The sequence below is a fragment of the Pundamilia nyererei genome, unplaced genomic scaffold (assembly GCF_000239375.1).
Source record: "Pundamilia nyererei isolate P.nyererei 1_Seehausen unplaced genomic scaffold, PunNye1.0 scaffold00045, whole genome shotgun sequence".
NCBI lineage: Eukaryota > Metazoa > Chordata > Actinopteri > Cichliformes > Cichlidae > Pundamilia > Pundamilia nyererei.
The window spans coordinates 2,967,989-2,983,326 of NW_005187446.1; the positions used below are offsets into that span (position 1 = coordinate 2,967,989).

At 40.3% G+C, this 15,338-nt stretch overlaps 3 protein-coding genes across 5 annotated transcripts in view; 1 reads left to right on the top strand and 2 right to left on the bottom strand.

Annotated features, from left to right (window-relative positions):
• Nucleotides 1-5,294, top strand: part of rnf115a (ring finger protein 115a) — a 6,537-nt gene extending 1,243 nt beyond the window's left edge. The window contains exons 2-9 of the mRNA XM_005732073.2: nucleotides 1,110-1,168; nucleotides 1,408-1,462; nucleotides 1,607-1,890; nucleotides 2,040-2,108; nucleotides 2,197-2,269; nucleotides 2,345-2,438; nucleotides 3,261-3,376; nucleotides 4,041-5,294. Coding sequence (XP_005732130.1) covers nucleotides 1,110-1,168; nucleotides 1,408-1,462; nucleotides 1,607-1,890; nucleotides 2,040-2,108; nucleotides 2,197-2,269; nucleotides 2,345-2,438; nucleotides 3,261-3,376; nucleotides 4,041-4,160 — 870 coding nt within the window. The 3' untranslated portion in view covers nucleotides 4,161-5,294. The remainder of the gene's footprint in view (nucleotides 1-1,109; nucleotides 1,169-1,407; nucleotides 1,463-1,606; nucleotides 1,891-2,039; nucleotides 2,109-2,196; nucleotides 2,270-2,344; nucleotides 2,439-3,260; nucleotides 3,377-4,040) is intronic.
• Nucleotides 5,295-5,341: 47 nt separating this feature from the next.
• Nucleotides 5,342-11,798, bottom strand: gba1 (glucosylceramidase beta 1). The gene is made up of 12 exons (XM_005732075.1): nucleotides 11,651-11,798; nucleotides 11,435-11,512; nucleotides 11,137-11,328; nucleotides 10,903-11,049; nucleotides 9,225-9,358; nucleotides 8,978-9,150; nucleotides 8,789-8,878; nucleotides 8,534-8,681; nucleotides 6,956-7,180; nucleotides 6,367-6,530; nucleotides 6,162-6,278; nucleotides 5,342-6,077 (listed from the first exon to the last, which is right to left on the bottom strand). Exons 2-12 carry the CDS (start codon nucleotides 11,505-11,507, stop codon nucleotides 5,972-5,974), a joined length of 1,569 nt encoding a protein of 522 aa, XP_005732132.1. The 5' UTR covers nucleotides 11,508-11,512; nucleotides 11,651-11,798; the 3' UTR covers nucleotides 5,342-5,971.
• A 1,544-nt stretch (nucleotides 11,799-13,342) lies between these two features.
• dap3 (death associated protein 3) overlaps nucleotides 13,343-15,338 on the bottom strand; it is a 6,122-nt gene continuing 4,126 nt past the window's right edge. For all 3 annotated transcript variants that reach the window (XM_013910573.1, XM_005732076.2, XM_005732077.2), the window contains exons 9-13: nucleotides 15,007-15,171; nucleotides 14,837-14,896; nucleotides 14,667-14,756; nucleotides 13,696-13,813; nucleotides 13,343-13,610 (exon numbers count right to left, since the gene is read on the bottom strand). In XM_013910573.1, the coding sequence (XP_013766027.1) occupies nucleotides 13,525-13,610; nucleotides 13,696-13,813; nucleotides 14,667-14,756; nucleotides 14,837-14,896; nucleotides 15,007-15,171 (519 nt within the window). In that variant the 3' untranslated portion in view covers nucleotides 13,343-13,524. The remainder of the gene's footprint in view (nucleotides 13,611-13,695; nucleotides 13,814-14,666; nucleotides 14,757-14,836; nucleotides 14,897-15,006; nucleotides 15,172-15,338) is intronic.

Genomic DNA, 15,338 nt, shown 5'->3' on the forward strand with positions numbered 1-15,338 from the left:
CACATTAATCTTTTATTTTTATGATCCAGCTGAGGGTAATTCCAGTCCTCCTTGTCACTGACTCTAAAGTGTCCCAGGCACAGTCAGTCCTATGGCATGTCTTCACTGAGCTAAGTGACTCCAACACCTAAGATTGTCGACCTGTGCTACTACAGTACAGCCCAGGCACCGGTCCTCAGTCATCTGTCCGTTTTATACAACAAACTGTATAATCTGTGAGGTTGTCCAATTTGACACTCAACTGATACAAACTGTTTTGCTTACGGCAAAGTTTCTTAACACGTTTTAACCACAAAATTCATTTTAGATCCCCAAATTTCTCTATGCTGTGCGAATATGAGTTTTAAAATTGTCATGTGAACTTAAGCATGGTATAAGCATAATACAAAAGGCTGGTATTTTTGTGACCTACTTTTAATACACATATGCTGTTCAACAAGGGTATCGCTTTAATCTCTCATAACCCTATCTGTATATTAAATGACCCCGCTTCTATCCTGTTTTCATGGTTTATAAGTCTGTGCTTTTAGTGTACAACTGCACCAGCTGCACAAATAAACTGGTAGCAGTGTTTTCCTCATTCTGTTACACGGGTTTTCTATAACGCCTCTCTTTAGGTGTGGTTGGCAGACCAGCTCTACCTACTTGGTTGCATTCACAAAATACAGGCCGTCACACTTCTTACTGATATTATCTGGCTGTACTTCTTTGTGTGCCATATTAGGCCGCAAAATGTCTTCACGTGCTGTAATTATTTTGTGGAATGGATGCTGATTTGACAGTGATAGAATATTACCTTTTGTCACATCTCATTTTCACACATGCAAAGTGGTGTATAGTTAACCAATACAAACAAATACTTTCAGTTGATAGTGTAATTGAATTTTAATGTAAAAAAATTCCAGGTATTTATTGATTCCTGATTTTATTTTTTTTTCTGTGAGCATTGATATAATTGAGAATAGAATATTTAAATTACTGGATAGTTTATGTAGTATGAATAGTTTGAATAGTAGGGTCTAGGAAATAAAAATAAATAAATAAAAACAATTTAAAAAATGAATTTTTCCTCTTCTATTTGACTCTTACATGGCTCAATCTATTTCTAGGAGTACATCTGTCCGAGATGTGACTCGGGTTTCATTGAGGAAGTAACAGAAGACTCCAGGTAAGAGGTTTTTGTATTATCGTCACTATCCATTTCACTTCTCTAGACAGCATATGATGTCTACACACACACAGGCTTTAGCTGGAACAAGAGCATGGACATGTACTGAAGAACGCTGATGTTGCACTGTTGTAACTTGTAGGCTCACTCTGCAGTTTTGTTCCAGGCTTACGCTACAGCTGAACAGTGCATGTTGCTAATAATGAGTCTTTTGTCCCCTTGTGCGCTGTTTCCCTCAGTCTCCTAGAGGTCGGCGCCAATGGGCTAGATGACACAGCCACACAGTTTGCAGAGGTATGACATGATCTGAAAGGTTTGGGGAGTTGAGGAAGGAATACGGGATAAAGAGGTTTAATTAACATGATTGTATGTTTTACTTTACTTAATCTTTTCCTTTTCTTCTGTTACTGTTCTTTTCTTTATTATTATTTCATCAAGCTATGGCACCTCTTGTTAGTCGAGCGGCCATTTACAAGAGACATTGACAGCCCAGACTCAGAACCTAGGCTCCCTGGTGGGCGCCTGGGGAGTTTCGGTGACCTAGGAGGGTTAGGAGGGGGACCAATTGGGGGATCTGTCCCAGCAGGCCTAGGAGGATCTATGGGGGGCCTACTAGGAGCTGGGGAACACTGGGGACCAGGACGCCCCCCTCGTCTGAGCAGCCAGAGGAGATACCGGTCTAGAGGCAGCAGTAGGCCAGACCGCTCGCCTGCTGTGGAAGGGTGAGTAACACACTAGTTCATCAATTTTCCTGGCTCTATTCTCTGCCTTGAATACTCCCACTTATAATGACAGTGCTATTTATGCTTTCCCCCGAACCGATCTTATTTTTGGTAATGACATTAACTGCTGTACATTTTCTGTTTGTCAGGATTGTACAACAATTTCTTGCTGGTCTTTTTGCCAACTCTGGAATCCCTGGCTCCCCTCCCCTGTCATGGTAATATGACATTATAGAGCAACAAGGTGTTACTACAATTTAAAATAACATTATTATTATTAAAAAGGTCTATTTGTGTTTCGTTCAGGACAGGGATGCTGCACTCTAACCCTGGGGATTATGCATGGGGGCAGGGAGGATTAGATGCTGTGATAACACAGGTAAACAAACTATAAAATAGTCTACAAAATTTGTGTTCTTCTCATGTATTTACATATGTGCCCGTGTCTGTGTAGTTACTAGGTCAGCTGGAGAACACAGGACCTCCGCCAGCAGAGAAGGAGAAGATCTCTTCACTCCCAACTGTCAATATTTCTCAGGAACAAGCCGGTCAGTCACCTCTGATTATCTTTTTTCCTTCACTGTCCCCTGATGTTTCTTTATTCTGTCCTTGAAATACAAATTGCAGTTTTGTCATTGCTCGAGTGGTCAGGTCAAACCCCTATTTATTACTACTACTACTAAGTTTGTGTTTTAAATAGTGGTCGCACTATTCATACCTCTTGAAGTCAGTGTGTTGTATGCTGTCCGCTTACAAAATAATCAGTAATGCATTCCAGAAAAATGTTAAACCAAGTATTACTTTGCTTTAGTTGTATATGTGCACTCATTGACATGTTTCCATATAATGTTTTATTTTTACTTGTTTTCAGCTTTGAAAAAAATAGCTAAGGACAAAGTGTCCATTTTGTTGATACATAGTTGTTTCAAAATCTTCACAGCACTTAAATGTCTTGTATACACTTGCTGCCTGTTAGAAGGAGCTTCTGAAACTGTGCCTGTTAGGGACGAAATATATATATTTTTGCTTCCTGGTCTTTCACCTCCCCAATTTTCTTTCCTCTTTTGGCTCTGTTCTTCTTGACTTCCTCTTCTTGGTATGCTGTCCTATTTTACCACTCAGCTGTAACTGTGTGACTAGTTATGCTGTCCAGTTGCTGCAGGACTGTTGATAGCTGACTTTAAGGCATAGATGAATGTCCGGGTGCATTCTCAGGACTTTGTGTTATTCTCTGCTGAGAAGTGTAATGTATATCTCCTCAAGAAACGTAGCTGTACCACTTTGTAAACATGTGTGAAGCTGTCTCAATCAAAAATGACAAGGGTGTTGATGTCAGGAAAAGATTTAAAAACACATATCCTCTTCAATAGATTGCTGTATGGAATGCCCTGTATGCAAAGAGGACTTTAGAGTTGGAGAGCCCGTCAGACAGCTACCCTGTAACCACTTCTTTCACTCAGACTGTATAGTACCGTGGCTGGAAATGGTGAGTCACATCAAAAACGTTGAATTTTTATTAAATATAACCATACCAGAGACCATACATGACATTGAGGATTCTATGTGTTATTTATTCACTTTGCATTTGAGAGCATTCAGATCTACAGGAACCTCAAATATGTGATTTGATTATCTGAGTCATGATGGAAATGCCATGTAGGTGGGACCTGAGTAACACTTAGCTTAAATTGATGATAATGGAGTGGAACTGATGAAGTGTTGTTTTAATGCCACTTCTGTATGCTGAATAATGCTTCCCGATAGTTTATTTATTGCAATGATACAGTCAGTGTTTTTATTATTGCATGGTGCTTTTAGTATGTTATCCTCCTCTGTGAATGTGTTATTTTGAAAATCTACCTGGAATTTGTATGGGACAAAAGGTTAAAAAAAATTACAAATCTGAAAATTTGTTTGCATTCATCTTCGAGTTATTTGATATTAGCAGTTAGGAAGCTGTGGATAGCACATAATTGGCTGAGCAGATTAAAACATTTTTAAAAATGAGTCACAATCAAAGACAAAGAGCAGACTAACGTCATTTAAAACAGGCCCGAAATAATGTTCCACTTATTAAAACTCTTCTCAGACACTTGTGAGAAAACTGTGCTTAGCAACTGTTTTCTGCATTTTGTTCTGTGGCCGTGCAGCATGACACATGTCCAGTGTGTAGGAAGAGTTTGAACGGAGAAGACAGCAGCAGCCAGCCCCCATCAGAGTCCCCCTCGCTCTCCACGGACCCTCGCACACAGGAGAGATGGTCCTTCTGAGACACCCACCTGTCGCATCCCTTTAGTTCTCCTCGCCTACATCAAGCAGCCCACTGAGAAGACAAAATGCTTCTCATTTCCCTCTGTTCATCTCCGTTGCAGTCATAATCATCTCTGTCTGAGTTTTTGTATTTTTACTTTTTATTATAATGCCTTTCTCCTCACCTGTGTACCAATGCAGACGTCTTAAGAGTCAGTTAAGTTCTGATTTATCTTTTTTTTTTTATTGCCTAATAACAAACCAGCCTAGATTGTTTATCAAGCCCATATCCTCTGTACTTTGAACCCTCCAGGAAACTGCTTTCAAATCTTTTCTTTAAATATACTGCTGCAATAGACTATGGTCGAGAAATACCAGACTTCTTCATGCTTTTCCCTCTTTATTCATCTTAAGATTACCTAAATCCTGCAACTGAGCCCTGTAAGCATATGAAAAGACTGTAGGTGATTTTTTTTCACTCTACGCATGCACAGAGGCAACCCATAACAGCATGAACACCTTTATCCCTGAAATAAATGCTGTTTATGAAGGGTCTGTATAATGTTCTTTGTTGAGATTGTGTCAGGAAGATGTCGAGTGACTGTTGATATGTTAGTGTTTAATTGGATTGGACTGTAAAGGTGTTTATGTTTTTGTGTGCACACTCTGCAGTGTTTCAGGAGCACGACAGTCTTGTATAGGAATCATGTGGAGGTGCTGCTGTAAAATGGTCACAAACAGGTCGGACTAACTACAGAGGAAAGTAAGGGATTCAAGACACCTTTCAGAACTCTTCTAAATCAGAAGAAAACAAAACAATTACCCATAGTACCAGCAAGGGAATAAAAATAAATCCTCAGAGCTTGGCCCCATATACAATGCTTCATATTTCAACATGCTCCTCCTGGTGTGTATAGTATAAACAGCTGGCATCCCTCTGTCATTTTATTCCTGTTTACGACTGTCTTTTGTTTCACATTTTATCACTGTTTGATGTAAATAATTTTAGTCCAACAACTTAAAATTTGCAAAGAAATAAACATGAGAATGGAGGCCCAAATGTGAAATACTTGGTAATGAAACTGTATATTATATATATGAAAAAAATGTCTATGATAAACTGTCTATGATGTATTAATAAACTGAAAAAAAAAGTCAGTTTCATTTTCATTGCTCACAATCCATGTAATAGTTGTTCCTCCAAATTTCAAACATTGTTTTATTTAGCAAATATGATTAAATAGCAACAACTTAAATTATGTACAGATTCAGTGCATTACATGATTTGATCAGAGCCATGTCAAGCATGTTATTAAAAGGAAATCAAGGCACCAGTGATTACGTAGCACAGGCTAATGTGTATATTCTTTTCAGGCATCATTTTTCCCCCCCCAAGACATTTGAAAGGGGAAATAATGTGTTGAATGTCTGGTTTATGTTTAAAAAAAAAAAAATCACAGCAAAACAAAATAATATGTCTGTGTGATGAAACTTAAAACATAAAACAGCTTTTGTATTAGGGGTTTTTGGACCAAACAGTTGTGGAGACTCCCAAAGCCACACTGAAATCTTTCTCAAGAACTAGGGGCTTATAAGGGCTTTTTTCCTGTTTGTATTCACACTGCCAAAAGGAATGCTGAAGTGATGCAATCGCCCTACATTTATGTCAGAGGTTCCTCTTGCTTGCTTGGTCCAGAGGTAGGAGCTAAACAAAAATTAAGGCCCTAAAATCAGGAGGTTTTATGATCATCCTGTGTGCAAATTCGCAGAGAAATGCTTTTAATGTGGTTCAGCTGAAACAAATATGCAGTCTGAGAAACTGCTTTAATGATCACTGCCTTTTCCAAGCAAGTGTGAGCAGAGAATGAGCTGGAGCAGTGGAGGGGATGTAACCCACAGGAGGGTCCCAGACTTCAAACAGGATGTCTGATGATGATCTAAAAAAGAAAAACAAAGCATAGAAACAGTTCAGTGTTTACCCATCATGCCACATTTCCTACAACAGATTAAATATGCCTTACCTGTTGAGTATGATGAGCACTAGTGAGCCATCAGGTCGGATGAAGGCAGAAAATTCCAGGTGTGTCTCTCCACTGGCAGACACCCCCACTCTCTGAGACCCCTCCCACAGAAACTTGCTGTGTAGAAAGATCATGTAAGAAGATCTCGGTGAAGTAATGGAACGGGTGAAATGTAGCATTCAGTGTGAGCAGAGATCCTGACTACCTGAAGTGGGCCATGCTGTAGAAAGACGGCTGCTTGTAGAAGACATCACGCGTCGCATCCACTATAACAGGGCTGTCCACTACGTTTTTAACCCAGTTTGGTCCACCGTTCGGGTCCAGCGCCAGGTTCCAATCAGTCCAGCCGACCACATAATGATTCAAGTCCTGCCGTGGAGAAAAACACCCACAGTTTACTATCTGCTACCTCCTCTGTGTTTTGTAGTAAGATGTGTAATTTAGTCAGCCTGCTGAACTAGCGTTTTGTTTAACTATCGCACGTCTACATAAACAAATTCCTCTGGACTCTCAGAGCGTCTGCAGCCTGAATTCACCCATGCAAAAGAGAGAGAATGGAAGGAGTCCAATTTCCCTTGAAAGAGAGTGAAGAAAGAAGAAACTAAACACCAGTTCCAGCTTGCTTTGATGGCCTGCAGGCCTGCAGTCTCTCGAGTGTGTGCACAACCTGCACTGCACCACGAAGGGAGGTGACTCACCTTTCTGGAACAGCTCACAGCTTGTCAAATTCTCTTTTTGCAGTGGATCTGACTGAACAAGCACAAACCTCCACGCATCAGATAATATGATCTTACCTCTATAATGTCATGTGCATACTGTTCAGCTCTGTCCCAGCTTCCCAGCATCACTCCTTTGTTTAGCGGGTTCCAACCAGCGCAGGCCTCTGTGCCAAACAGGTAATACTCCGGGTAGAGGTCGTGGGTGGTTCCCAGGCTGATGTCAGGTGGCACAACGCTGTCTAAGTACCAGTGGACTGCCACACCATGGATGTACCTTCCTGCATGAATATCACTTAAGACCTGGAGGGACAAGAGGGAAAAAATAATAACGAAAACAAGAAGCACTGAGAGAGCACAAACCTCTGCTAGGGCAGCTCAGTCGCTGGACAGTATTTACTATTAAGGGGAACCTTTCGCATTTTTACATATTCATTTTGTTTTCTTTGTTATTTTAAAATGTAAGAAGTTTTGTAGTGCAGTTAAAACCAATAGCTAATTTTAATATACTTCACATAATTTTGATTGTTTATTGTTTAGTACATTTGTTTAAATGTACACTAATAAATATCAAGTGAAAAAAGTTTTGCTTTGTTTTAAAAAAAAACACTTATTCATAAAACATTGTAAATGTACTCAAATTGGTATTTATTTAAAAGCTATAAGCTTTTACTGTAAAGTAAATAACAATGCCGTAATATATTAACATATTTAGAATCCCCACATATCCCTATAAGCGTATGTTGTCAGGTCAGAGGTCAAACGTGACGTGACATTTTAAATCCTTATATGGTACTTTCTGTGTGTTGACAATACACCATACTTGTAAGAATCATAGTTTCTAAGCATTAAGACTTTTTGTCGATTTTATCAATAAATCATTCAATTTTATCAAAATTCACTCATAACTTCACAGATAGAAAGATGACACACACGTGCAAACCTCCTTGGCAGAGATAAGGAATAAAACTTTCCACGTGCTTAAAGTAATAGTGCCACAATTTTCCAGATCAGTCCTAGAAAAGTATACACAAAATACTGGATTTATTTCCTCCCAAAAGGTTTCAGTAAAGTCTTTAAATATATGTTTCCTCACAGCTGCTGTAGACACTGAGTAAAGTAAATGTCCTTTTATGTGATTCCAATTCCAGTCACGACTCATTTTACCACTATAAACTCTCCTCTGGACTTTCATCGAGTGACACCAAGTTTTTTTTCTTAAAGTCCTTCCCCTAGCTTCAATAGGCTAACTGGAAGCTAATTATAGCATAATGGGTAAATACTGATTTTAATAAGTTATTTGGTTAAATTAGACTACAGGGCCACAGTTTTGCCTGTTGCTTGCATTTTTCTTTTGCAGATCCAACAACTTCCCTATTTTTTGGTGTAAATCAGTCTTTGGAGTTTGTAAGTGGCTAATTCATCCATATATACTTTAATATCCCTCCACAAGTCATGTTAATGGGAATTATGGTTGAAACCTCTTCCCTCTTCCCCTTCTTGTATTTCACTACATTAGGCTTTCAAGTTATCTTGCTAAGATGTTTTGGATTCATTTATTCTCCTAAAACTGATTCATTTTTAATTTCTTATTTGCCTCAGGTAAAATAAAGTTTGTCATGACCTTTCCTGCTACCCTTCTGTTTACTGACTCACCACTTTGGCCCAGTGGGGCAGCAGAATGCGGCTGTCATCCAGTATGAGGACGTGTGTGTGTGGGTATGACGAAGCGTGCAGGGCAGGGCCCAGGTCCAGAGACACCCAGTCCCTCTGCTCCTCAGGAGTGAAGCCCAGGGCTTGAAAACTGCAGTGAGACAAATATGCTTGTCAGTCTGCTGCAAAATTTAGAATCCACAGCTCAATGCTTAACATTTTTTATATGAAAAAAACTTTTAATGCATCTGAGTAGACCTGTAGTTTGTCATCATTCCTGCAGAGGGCTCGTTTCCTGTCGTCAGTGCCCAGAAGGTCAAGTTATATTTAGCGTATTCCTCCAGGAACCTGACAGGAAATGATTAAAGCACCAAACAGAATACATTTCTCTTGAATCATGCTCCTCCAATATCTGATATCAATCTGATTTTAAGCCACAGAAGTCACCTGACATAGTACTGAGCCCAGGTTTTATGCTCCTTGCCCCCTGGCTGGCCCTTCAGGGAGCCCTTTCCTGTGAGTGCACCGTTCGTTTTCATCCAGGCGGGGGCACTCCAGGCACTGGCCAGCAGAGACAGAGGACGAGGAGACAAGGCCTGCGCACGCTGCAAGAGAGGGATCTGGAACACAAAGGAGGTAAGATGAGACATGGACGACAACGGCCGTGTCAGCGTGCGAGACAAAAGACAGACACCTTCATGTTGATGTCTTCTGGGGCCAGAGTGAAATTGTGCAGATCATAGTCTCCAGGTGTGTCAGCATAGGTGTACAGACGTGTGGAGAAGTCACAGCTGGCCATGGGGACACGCACTACACTGTAGCCGATACCTGCCACAAAACACATCAACACAACCAAAGCTGGGGGATAAATCAGTATTATTACTCAACAATTATAGCATTTTATTCCACGGTGTAAAAACTCTTTAAAGAATATGTTTTAGAAGACTGGTGAACAAGCCATGCAATAGATTTCCAGAAATCTGAGGCATCAATAACAACGTCCAAGGAAGCTGTTCTGGCAGGATGCCCTTCATAGTAGCTGAGTCATGGCTGTAGTTGTAGTTTTTGGGCAAGAAAAGAACTCTGCAGGTGTGCTCAACTTTCACAGTCTTTCAACCTCCTCACCAGGAGAAGGCTCTTTCAGCGTTTTCTGCCGACCTACGCCATTGTACTCTCGTCCTAGTGAGCAGCCTCCACACAGAGAGGGGAATCCCAGACAGCCCACTTCCAATGGAGAAGAAAAGAAAACAAAAAACCCACGTACCACCCTTTTTGTCCGTACATTTGCCAGGCAGCTGTTGGTGTTTACTGGTCAACCGCTTTCCCACAGTGCAGTCAGCTTCACTAAAATGATTTCCTCCTTTCAGTTAACCAGATAAACACATCTGGCCTCAGCTTAGGAGGGAAGCAGGACATCTGGGAAGTAGAAAATGATTGAACTAAGGCCATTTTTGGTTAAAATTATTTTTTCCTTCCTGAATGAAGGTAATTGTGTTGAATGACTGTTGGTTTTGATCTGCTTTTTTTCTTCCTTTTTGGCTGCTCTAAGACATCTACAAGTGTCACTAATCCTGTAATCATGGCACCATCTATTACTTGCCTCAGGCCAGTGATGTCAATGATCAGGGCTCGGCAGGATGTGCACCGTTTTTTGTTCTTCATGTCCTCAGGTTTTATATTTCTAACCAAACTGTAACTGAATTAGATGAGACTCTACTTTATAGAGGGCCCTAATACTAATTTCCAGCTCTATAGCTTTAAACTTTGACTCTACTAGAACAGCTTTGCGTTACAGTTCACCACACTTGCATTTTACTGGGCCTGGGTGCAGTTTCATCCACTGTGAAACAAGCTTTTTTTTTTAGCTCCCTTGCCCCATTCTTTAATGACACTTTCTTCTGATTGGCTGCCCTTCATACACACCAGGTCTAAACAGCAGGTGAGTGGGTTTGCTGTGCTAAGTACCCCTCAGATCACTGGGGACTGCTGTCTCACCGATGTCGTACTACCATTGTAACAGTGTAACAGTAAATGTATAGAGAAAATAAAAAAGGAGACACAATTAGACACAAAACCCTTTTCTAGTTATTCTGCATATATTTGTTACATCTGTGTATATCATTGGGGAATAATTTTATTTTTTAATCACTCAGTCAATTATAACTGGTGCTGATACTGGGCTATGACATGTTTTGATGATCATCATGCTGCTGATGCAAGTTTAAAAAGTGCCTTTTAATACCCCAAACTGTCTAACATCTCCTCGTTTCTGTTACCCTTCTTATACCTATTAGTATTCTTTTACTGCCTAACTTTGTATCGCCCTTTCGTAGGCTGTAAGGCTATGTCTCCCCGGTACAGTGGCAGTGTACCTTCACTGGAGAAGTACTGCCTCAGCAGCTGTTCCTGTGCACCAGCAGAAAGAGAGAGTATATTGATGGCTGCTGCATCTGTCATCGCCCCTCCAAATCCCCTGGTCTTCTGGTACTTCTGATAGGGAACGATAGTCAACCTGAGCCCTGAAAGAAACACAAAAGCAGACAGAAATGCTCTGCACCTGCTCCAGCATCACTGATGGGATCTTAAAATGCCACTCCTCTACCCACTTTCTCCAGTGCTGTTAGCCCGAACTTCACCCTGACTGGCCTCCAGTCTGCTGCCCGCAATGTTGCTCAGGTAGGACGAGAACTGGCCCAGTGGAGGTAGGCTGACAGATCCAATGCTGTCACAATATGTCGAATTACATTCACACACCACAGAGTCATAGCCAAAGTTTCTGGCAACACATTTATTGTAACCTGGGAGAAGAATAAATCTAGTTAACAATTATTCTTCTGCAGTAATAAAAGACACACAAGCTGTGTGTGTGTGTGTGTGTGTGTGACTGTGTGTTTTCCTGGTTACCTGCAGAGAGGATCACTTGTGCTGCCACGAAAAGGAGCGCCCAAAGGACAGATGACAGAGATGAAAGGGCCATTTTATCTACAAACAGAGTAGTTTTAAACATAGAAGTGCGAGTTTTTATTTAGAAAAACACACGTATCAGACAGAGGTGCGTGCTTTTTACTAATTTCCTTGTCATACGGCGCACTTTGTAAACGTAGAAGAAGATGTGCTCACCTTAGACGCTCCTGCAGTTTACCTCATGTCCTACAGAGTTACTAGAAAGGTCAGTCCTCCTCACGTTTCTCCAATTTGATCAAATGTCATCCCAAACAACTTTCCCCACTTCCTCCCTATTAGCCAGTCATGTGACGTTACATATGATCACGTGAACAACTATGCAATATTCCGCATCGGCAGCCAGGTGGTGCTATACCTTCATTTTTCCCCCACTTTTTTTAGATAAACTTTATTGCAACATAGAGAGCAAGAAGTGCAAAGGAAGAAAATACTAAGCCAATTACGTAACTGCACGATTGGGCAATAGAACAATATACGCAAAATTACAAAAATAAATATTTTTAAATATTTTGTAAATATATTAATAACCTCAGAAAGGTTTTCAGTTCAGCTGATTTTAATTTATATAGCCCCAATTCATAGCAAGCTACCTCAATGCGCTATATTTGAGAAATTATGAACCTGAAAGCTTTGAAAAAAAACAATTTAAAATAAATAAATAAATAACAACAGATTACTGCTGTTACTAACATCTTGTAAGGAATAAAAGCTATTTTATTTGAACGACTTTTTCCGATTTCTTCACTGATCAAATAGGCTTTACGCATAAATGTCAAGTTCTTCCTCCATTTCTGTATTGTAATGTCTTTTTCTGTTACGCTAGCTTTTCAGCGGCTTTTCCATTTGGTTATCATATCTGGGTTTCGGGGAGGATGCATCTCTAGGTCTGCGTGATTCTTTTTGTGTCACACGTGTGTTGTGAGACATGACTTCACGTTTGGAAACCTGAGCCAATTAAAATGTGGGACATTGTCGTAATATGTGGGACAAGGGCACGAGGGATAAAAATGCAGTGCAGGCCAACAGGAAATGGGACACGTGGTCTCCTAGCTGGTGAATGTATGAAACTAGACTAGTAGTAAATTTACTAGTACTGCATTTTGAACCAGCTTGCTTTTATTCACCGACATTCGTAGTAGATCATAATAAATCAAACAACTTTGGACCATAAAAGTAAGCCAGTGATGTTTGGTTACAGTTTTTAAAATTATTAATTAAAATTTGTAAAATTCAACCCCAGTGAATTATTTATCAACTAGTCATAAAGTCCTGATGACTGCCATTTATCAAATGTTCAGAGAGGCTGCTATATTCTCTTGTAGAATTTACCTCATTAAGTAAATCCCAGAGATGTATAGGTGTAGACACTTAATGACTGAAATTACAATTTTCTATTTGCTAGCTGGTTGGTATTGGGGAATACACTTTTTCCCAGCATATGGTGATCAGCAACCCTTTCCTATGCCTGTGTGACTCCAGTAATCCTGCTCGGTATAGCAGATCCACCTGGACTTTGGTCCTGGATTTTGAAAAGTGTGTTTCTGACTGTACCTGAAACCCAAACTCCGGGGTGTGAAACAAAAGTCCTGGGAGCCAGAATCACCCTGAGAAAGACTGGACTTTTAACTGCATCCAATTTTAAAGCTTTTCCTAACAATAAATACCTTCCCCATGGCCACTCACAATATACCAAAGTAATTAAACTTAGATTTCTGTAATTTTACACATTACAGTATCCTATATTAAGATATCTCATTGATTAAATGTGTAGTTAAACTATTTACACTGACAGAAATTGAGGATTTCGGACCACATAAGATCAAAGTGCTGACAAAACCAAAAGCACAATTTTCTTTATTTTAACATTTTATTATCAAAGTAGCACGCATGCATCATAGTTTACAACAGTATACATATTACAGACATGGACACATGTATGTTTTTTTTATTTCTAGTAGACCGATACTGTGTGTGTGTGTGTGTGAGTGAGTGAGTGTGTATGTGAGAGAGATTTTAATCTGTTTGCATCCTCATAAGAAGCCACAAATTCTGTCCAACATTGATGGATTCTTGTTGCTCAAGAAGACGAGTTCTTTTTTCCCTTCCTCAGTTCGACCTGATTAGAGGAAAAAAATTAAAATATTAGAAACACAGCCTAAATTACACGTGTTATTAGTGTCACCATCACCATCCTCGCTCACTCTGTGGGTGCTGCAGCCAGTGGCGGTCCATATAGTAGAGGTAACAGCTCTCAAACTCCTTCTCGCTGTAGTTGGGCACAGAAACTGGAATGAATGGATCCATGCTGTCAAACCCCCTCTGATGATGAAAACACAAACAGAACACAAAACATCAAATCTCACGTTTTCAGCCATGTTTAAAGCCTTTCAATACAGCTGATGATCACTTACATACTGACAATAACTTACAATAGAAAAATAGAGAACATATGAATCATCATAAAAATGCAAAACATGCACTGCAGGCTCTAACAAATATCAGTCTTTACATAAGATAGATGCACTAAAGGGGAAAAAAATCAATAATGCACATTTCTAAATATGAATTAATGCATTTAAAAGAAAAGAAAAAGTTCAGGTCAAGCCCACACAGTGTGAACTTACATCACCAACACTTTTTAATGGGGGGGGATCAGAATGTTTTACGAGCCTGCTTTGAGTTTTATTGTTTAATTGTTGTCCAGAATAAGAGGTGGGCGACAGAGATGGATTTATCGGTCCATCTGCAAATGAATCTTGTGACACGCACACATCAGACAAATATGGCTGTGATGAACAGAACGGACTGCATTGACACAGTCGCGCTGTATAACTGCAAAACTGAACCCAGCGAGCAGAATGGGAACAGTAACAGAAGCATTCACATTCATGCTGCTGCATAGAAGAGCCAGCTTACTAAAGAAAGAGGGCGTGTATGCACTAAACAAAGAATAAGATTCATCCTTTGTTGACAAATGTCACAAGAAATCTGTTTTCTGACAATATTGCTGGTTATGCAGCATGATTTCATGCTCACAGACAACAAAATGTTGCTCAGTCTGCAATTTCCTGACTAATAGCCAAAACTGAAAATGACAAGCAAAGACGAATCTGCCGTCACTGCTTGAGGGCGAGTGCTACAGATAATAAAGCACAATCAAATGACCTCTAACCTCTCCGAGCAGCTCTTGAGGCAAGTAGGCAGATTTGGGGGTGTAGAGCGATCCCGTCTGGGACAGAGTGGCGATAATGGCGCCTCCAGTCTAAAACGAGAAAGAGAGAGAGCGTTAATGGAAAATCTCTTCAACATAATATTCTCGTAAACACCTTGTGCTCTTCTCACCCAGTCATTCCTCATGAGCTTCCTCAGGTTATAAATCAAAGTGAGCGCCTCTGGATCGACCTGATAACAGTGAGAAAGTGAGACGCATGAGATTTTCCATCTGTGGCAAACGTAGAAGAAGCCTGAAAACATCTTTGAGGAATAACAGGACTCTATATGTGTCTTCTCACAGCACTCTCATCCTCCTTCTTGATGGTGGATCTTCCCCACAGGCCATTGACACCATCCACTGCCACGGCCAAGTGGAAGTCTGAACCCGGTTGCCCGCTTTGCAGCCTCAGCTCCTTCATCACCGCCCCCACAACATCACTGCTGCTCTTCATACGAGATATACCCTAGAGCGATGGAATGCCATTTGTTATGGAAGCAAAATCAAGAATATAAATAACAGTAACTCTGCAGCAGAAGAAAATCTGAGTTATTGTAGCGTGTGGGTGGGACGGGGAAGCCTGTAAACATCCAGCTGTTTGATACAGAAGCCAAAAGAAGAAAGGAAAAAAAA

Excerpts from the sequence above, each read along its gene's own strand:
- gba1 (XM_005732075.1), bottom strand. The coding sequence starts at position 11,507 with ATGGCCCTTTCATCTCTGTCATCTGTCCTTTGGGCGCTCCTTTTCGTG. Across the intron at positions 11,329-11,434 it reads ACAAGTGATCCTCTCTGCAG|GTTACAATAAATGTGTTGCC; the intron begins GTAACCAGGAAA and ends TTCTTCTCCCAG. Across the intron at positions 6,279-6,366 it reads TACAGCATGGCCCACTTCAG|CAAGTTTCTGTGGGAGGGGT; the intron begins GTAGTCAGGATC and ends CTTTCTACACAG.